Source organism: Postia placenta (assembly GCF_002117355.1).
Source record: "Postia placenta MAD-698-R-SB12 unplaced genomic scaffold POSPLAscaffold_21, whole genome shotgun sequence".
In the NCBI taxonomy this organism is placed as follows: domain Eukaryota; kingdom Fungi; phylum Basidiomycota; class Agaricomycetes; order Polyporales; family Adustoporiaceae; genus Rhodonia; species Rhodonia placenta.
Window position 1 is genome coordinate 290,001 of NW_020169852.1, and position 6,206 is coordinate 296,206.

The 6,206-nt window shown below is 55.6% G+C and overlaps 2 protein-coding genes across 2 annotated transcripts; both read right to left on the reverse strand.

Annotated features, from left to right (window-relative positions):
- Window positions 1-1,442: 1,442 nt before the first annotated feature.
- On the reverse strand, window positions 1,443-2,939 carry POSPLADRAFT_1062293 (hypothetical protein; the record flags this gene model as incomplete). The annotated part of the gene is made up of 6 exons (XM_024481494.1): window positions 1,443-1,762; window positions 1,809-1,980; window positions 2,029-2,118; window positions 2,180-2,221; window positions 2,271-2,738; window positions 2,790-2,939. The coding sequence occupies 6 exons, from the start codon at window positions 2,937-2,939 to the stop codon at window positions 1,443-1,445; spliced, it is 1,242 nt and encodes a 413-aa protein (XP_024333589.1).
- Window positions 2,940-4,423: 1,484 nt separating this feature from the next.
- Window positions 4,424-5,562, reverse strand: POSPLADRAFT_1041859 (hypothetical protein). Its single transcript, XM_024477989.1, has 2 exons — window positions 4,712-5,562; window positions 4,424-4,690 (listed from the first exon to the last, which is right to left on the reverse strand). The coding sequence occupies exons 1-2, from the start codon at window positions 5,129-5,131 to the stop codon at window positions 4,451-4,453; spliced, it is 660 nt and encodes a 219-aa protein (XP_024333590.1). The 5' UTR covers window positions 5,132-5,562; the 3' UTR covers window positions 4,424-4,450.
- Window positions 5,563-6,206: the final 644 nt, after the last annotated feature.

Genomic DNA, 6,206 nt, shown 5'->3' on the forward strand with positions numbered 1-6,206 from the left:
TCTTCCTGCATCAAGGGTACAACCCTGAGATCCAGGTTCGGATCAATCCGATGTCCGCGATGCCTGCGGCCGCTGATCGGCTCAAGATCCTGAAGGAGATTCGCGACGATACGCGCTCTGCGCTCGAGCTGTCGGCCGAGCGTATGAAAGTGTACTACGATAAGCACGTGCAACAGGCACCGGTCTTTGCGCCGGGGGATAAGGTCTGGCTTGATGCCCGGAACCTTAAGCTGAAACAGCCGAGCAAGAAGCTCAGTCCCAAGCGCCTTGGACCATATGCCGTGCGGCGAAAGCTCGGAGACCTGGATTACGAATTAATCCTGCCGAAGTCGGTGCCGGTGCACCCGGTATTCCATGTCTCCTTGCTTAGCAAGTACACGCGTAGCGATATCCCGGGCCGAGAGCCGGAGGAACCGCCTGCGATCGAGGTTGAGGGCGACGAGGAGTACGAGGTTGAGCGGATCAAGGATTCGAGGATCTTCCGGCGTCAGCTGCAGTACCTCGTCAAGTGGAAGGGTTATGACGACTCGCATACGTCATGGGAACCGGCGCGCAATGTTGCCAATGCGCCGGCCCTCATAGCCGACTTCCACCGAAAGAATCCGAACGCCCCTCGTCGACTCAACGCTGCTACATTTGGTGGTCTCAACTTCCAGCCAATGCCTTCGCCGCTGACTGAAGCACGCTGCCGCTCCGGGTGGGAGATGGGCAAGGGCGCCTCGCATGAGGTCATGCGCCGTTGAGGGGGGGGGTAATGTCACGACTTGGTACGGCGTCTAGCCGTTTTTTAATTTTTTCCTTTTCGCGGGCTCGAACCCGCGACCTCTGTACTACTTGCCTGATATGGACGCGTCGCTATCTACTGTACGATTAGATTAGATGGGGCGGCAGCGCACGGCACAGCTCGGGCCCCGCTGACACAGCCGCTCTGACTCACCGGCCCCCATGGCCGCGCCGGCATGCTGCGCACAGACCAGCTGCGCACGGACCAACGTGCACAGCCTGCCCTAATCTCCCCATGTATATAAGCCGGCCTCTGCTGCCCTAGGGACCTCAGTTTCGACCTCTTGTCCCTAGGTCAGTAAGCTCCTGTATTCTCTCATTTACCTTACACTAACTAATACATTATCTTGTCCCTAGCCTTAGGTTTGAGCCTAGCTCACCATCGCTTCGGTAAGATAAGTCGAACGCCCCCAGCGTTTGGTTTTCCCCTGTCGCTCGACCCTAAGTCGCGACATCCATTTTCCCTCACTACGAACATTTCTATTTCACCTTCTATGTCCTTCGATCATATTATGACTTGCTTCGAACACACTTATTTTCATTTCCTTTTCTCTTAGTTCCCGCTAGGTCCGTCTAGGCCAAGGGCCACATTTTCCATTCGACCATCTACGCAAAAATTCTACGACACGAGTACGACTACGATACAAAACGACTCGCGCCTAGTCCTCGTCAACAGCCCCGCGCACGAACCCGATTCCCCCCTTCGCGAGCGCGTCCTTCTCCATCTTTTGAAGGTCGAGGTCCATGTCGTGGAGGAGCGCTCGACGGCGAGCGATGTGAGCGTGCTCCTCGCGGATGACGCGAATGATGCCCCGAGACTCATCGTCGAGGTCGAGTGCGTCGAGATCGTCCTGTTCAAGGCCCAGGCGGCTGGCCCCATCGAGAGGCCGTCGTAGAAGGGGGCGCGGAGGCTCGTCGACTCGGCACTTCTTCGAACCACTCGCGTCCGCGACCGAAGGCCCAGGAGAGGCCGGCCGAACTACGGAGTCGTCAGCGAAGGCCTAGGACAAAAATAAACGACTTACTGCGCTTCTTGGTGGTAGATCCCCCGCCGCGCGTTTTCTTGGTCTTCCCAAGCACAGACACCTTGTCGAAATAGCATCCCTGCTGGAATTGCGCGCACCTCTCGCAGGTCGTAGCGTTGTCAACCCACACGCAATCGACCGGGGCCGAGCGGTAGCCGGCGCAACGGTCGCACTATCGAAGAGTTAGCTTCGAACCGCTTCGACGAAGAGTCGAGCTTACCTTCTGTCCCGACTGGCGCTTCTCAATCGCCGCGGCGGCCATGTCGACCTCGGTCATCGCGAGCGGACGTTCGACCGTCCGAGGAGTCTTCTATGAAAGAGAGATTAGTCATCGACTGGCGCTTCTCAATCGCCGCGGCGGCCATGTCGACCTCGGTCATCGCGAGCGGACGTTCGACCGTCCGAGGAGTCTTCTATGAAAGAGAGATTAGTCATCGAACGATGATAGAAGAAAGCACTTACGACCGAGGGGTCGTCCGACAACTCGGTGACCTCGTCATCGACCCTTGCGCGCCCTTTCCCCTTGTCAACACCGGCAGGCGCAGGGTCGGGAAGGAGTCCTTCGGCGGCCGCAATCCTCGCCAACTCTTCGTCGGTGGCCTCTTGTGCGCGACGCTCGTCTTCAGCCTGCTTCCGACGGTCCTCTTCGTCCTTTCGACGCCGTTCATCTTCGAGGCGGCGTTCCTCGGCGGCCTTCGCACGCTTCGCGGCCTCTTCGACGCGTCGTGCTTCCTCCTCAGCGAGGCGCTTCTGTTCTTCGAGGCGTCGTTCGACCTCGGCATCGATGGCGGTCGTGAGCTCAGGCCAGTCCCCGCGCGCCCACTTGACCCACGACTCCGACGCCCGCTCGGCGAGCTGTTTGACGGCGGCGGCGACGCGCAACTCCGTCTCCTCGTCGCGGATGGTGCCCAGAGCCTTGCGATAGGCGAGCTGCTCGAAAACAAACGGTTAGTCGGGTTATGCAGATTACAAGCAACTTACGACGAGAGGCGACAAGTCTTGAGCCCACTCTTCGACCACATCGAGCGTGGCGTCAGCGGTCGGCGGAGCCTCGAGGACCACAAGCAGAGAAGCGAGGCGGCGGTTGACGAGCGAGGGAGTCGACGCAGGGGTGGCGGAGCGAGCAGACATCGTAGAAGCAGAGTGAGTATGCGAGAGAGGGCGACGAGAGAGCGACGAAGGAACGATGGAATGGGGAAAATGAGGCTAAGTCTACCCTGCTTATAACCCCCTTTCCGACCAGCATTTAGCGCCGGCCACGTGGCGTTTGAAACCGCCGCGGGTTGTCAAGCCGCTTCGATCCGTTCACGACCATCGCGCTTCTCGCATCACGTGGAGGACCGAGGGCGGTCCAAATTTCAATAGGGAGGAGATGATAGGCGCCGAGCCCCGCTGGGCCCCGATACACCTCTTTTCGGCACTCGCATCCCGCCCGGCACTTCGACCCAGTCTCCCAACAGGTCGATTTCGCCTTCGACGCTCTTCGACACCTTCGATGGTGCGCGACGCTTACTCGAAGCTCGGCACGGTCTTCCTGATGCCTCGTGCGTAGACCTCAGAACATCTTCCGCATTCGGCGAACAATAGGGCCACTTGACGCCGCTCGGCCAAGCGCGCGCTTCGCTCCAAGCCACACCAAAGTAGCCGGTCTTTCCCAATTGGGTATCGAACCTCGCGGCATGCCTTCACGACGGCTACCGGTCCGAAGTGGCCATATGTTGCCCTTCATCTCCGCGTTCGGCATGACGTCACTCTACCGATGGACTTGGTATGTGCCCCTCAGTGAGGCAGCTTCTTGAGGAACAATGCAAAGCCCCTTGTACCCGTATGCCACTCTCGAATAGTCGTAGCATCCTGTGTAGTATAAAATCTGTCGTACTTCTCTCTAAAAATACAGGATCCGTCCCCCCCCTCGAGTTCAGAGCTCATAAGTCGAGTTCGCCCTGCGTCTACGTCCTCAACTGCGTCACTTCGTTCCTCACTGCGTAACCTCGAAACCTCGTCCACTGCGTTCACTCGTCGATACCGTCTCGACGAACCTTTCGACTTCGACTATTGTCGAAGAACTGCGTTGCACCTCGAACCGCGTACTAAGCTAAGTCCCCCCCTATCGAATAGTGTCTCTTCTCTCTCTACGATACATCGAAGAGCTCTGCCGAGCTTCGATCGTCTCCGCTAACTATCCACAGCTTCCGAGTAGCTTTGACGACGTGTCGAAGCCACCTTGTACCTTCCCCATCGTTCGTAGCCTTTTCCGAAGGCGTTTCTCGTGTTCACTCGAACCGTGGGACACCTTGCTGCTAACTCCCCTCTCACTAAGACTATAAGCCGTCTCTCTAGTCCCTTTAGGTCGCACCCAGGTTAGGGGTTAGGGTTTCGTAGGTCGTATCACCGTTTGCAGCAGAGCTGCTTGTTCGTCAGAGACGTTCACGTTCTGGAAGATTGCATTGCGCCACTCTTCTTCCGTGGCGATAGCGAATGCTTCGGTCAGAACGAAGGGGATGTATGAGGCCATTTCTTATTGTAGTGATTAGCCCGTATTCACTTATGATTGAAAGAAAAAAGTGAAGTGAAGGAGATCTCCTCCTCATGCCATATAAGCCAATTATGCCAGAAAAGATTGCCAATCTTTATTCCACTATCTACACTTCGTACTTGAAGGTGATGTTTAGGCTAGCCAACTCATTACAAATCTCCGGCAGGCGACTGCTTAAGTCCTCAAAGGAGACATGCCCGATCCTTTTCAGGTCGCGCTTGATAACTCTCCAGTGCCTGTTGGTAAGCCGGCGTGCCTTCTTCTCCAGCCCATGATACAACTCGTCGAACCCATCGCCCATCCTCCTAACTTTCGCCACAACTTCCGGCTCCAAGCTCCCTTCTTCCTTTTCCATTCAAGCGAACACCGGCTCCAGCCTGTCGGCTGTAGCGGCAAACATCTCATTGTACTCGGATGTGCGCAACAGAATCTTCGTGCGCTGGAAGTGAATGTTGGGGAGCGGCTTGGGTGGTTTGTATTTGTAGGAGGGTCCCGCCTGCATATTGATGCGATCAATGAGGGGGGGAGCACGGTCGGAGATACGATCGAGCAACTGTTGCTTCTTGAAGAGATGCGCGCGAAGTGCAAGCTCCTCGATGTCGTGTTTCGCTTTTTCAGCGCGTTCAGGGTTGAAGGGGCGGCGAATGAGTGGCTTGATGGTGGGGCGTACAATTTGGCGAGGTTTGCCAACGTTGTCGAACTTGTGCGTGTTGTGGATGGCGATGCGCTCAAGCAGGCCTGTCGGCTCGTGCTTGGCAGTGACAATGAAAGGTTTGGCTTTCGGCATGGCTACGGCAGAGGGGATTAGATAACAGCTTTTCAGCTGGCTCTTTTCAGAGCGAAGAAAAGGGTATGTGCTATACTACAGGGTCCATTGGTCGTGCTTCGTGTCGGCGTCCTCCTGCTCTCTCTCAGCAGGTAGGGAGGGGGGAATACAGATCTCAGTCGGGTTTCCACGCCCGCTGCAAGTGGTTTTGGGAGAATCTTACACTCTCCCTAAGGCTGCCCATGCTGGTTATCCGTCGTAAGCCCTAAGGCCTCATAGAATGGTAAACCACATTCCAGCATGTTGCCCATAAGGCAGCAACCTCCCCTTACGCCTAGGGACTGGCGAAAAGCTCAGCATGTTGACACTAATTGTTCAACCCTAACCAATAAAGGTAGGTGCTTCGCAAAAAGGTATTGCCACTTTTCAGTTGACAAACCATAACCCCCAGAACCCACATGAAAAGGCCACCTTACACTTTGCAGCATAGGGGCATAGCAACGACCAATAGGCCCTGTAACAAAGCAGGTAGCAAGGGACCCTTGCCAGGGCCCAGTGCACCTTAAAGCAGTTCCATTCAACTATCACAAAACCTACAAACCCACCTTATAGCTTGATAGTTAGGGGGGGAGATAAAGCACTTAAGTATGGGGGAGATAATGCTGTTAAGCGCAACAATGAAGTGAATAGAACTGGGGCAAAGGGTGCCCCAGGATGCTGCCTTATATACATGAGGGAAAACCCCCCAGGGACCGGTAATGGACCCCTGGTACCTAGCTGGGTAAGGATTACTAAGTATCATGTGCTCTATGATGTCATATATGATGTCATAGTCTGGCCCTGCCCTGACCTGGGCCTAGGGTCCAGAATTGACCGGCCTATGGCCTAGTGCCTGAGCCTAGCTCCTATCTATGATGTCAGAATGATGTCATGGTCCAGACAGAGTCTGGTTTCTATCTAGAAAAGGTCCGGCATCAGAGTCCAGCCTGATGTGTCCAGAACAAGATCATGTGTCGCTTATTTAAGCGGATAAACCCTTAGATATGCAGCTGTACCCATATGCGGACGGATAAGTATGGATAAGTCTCTATACCCT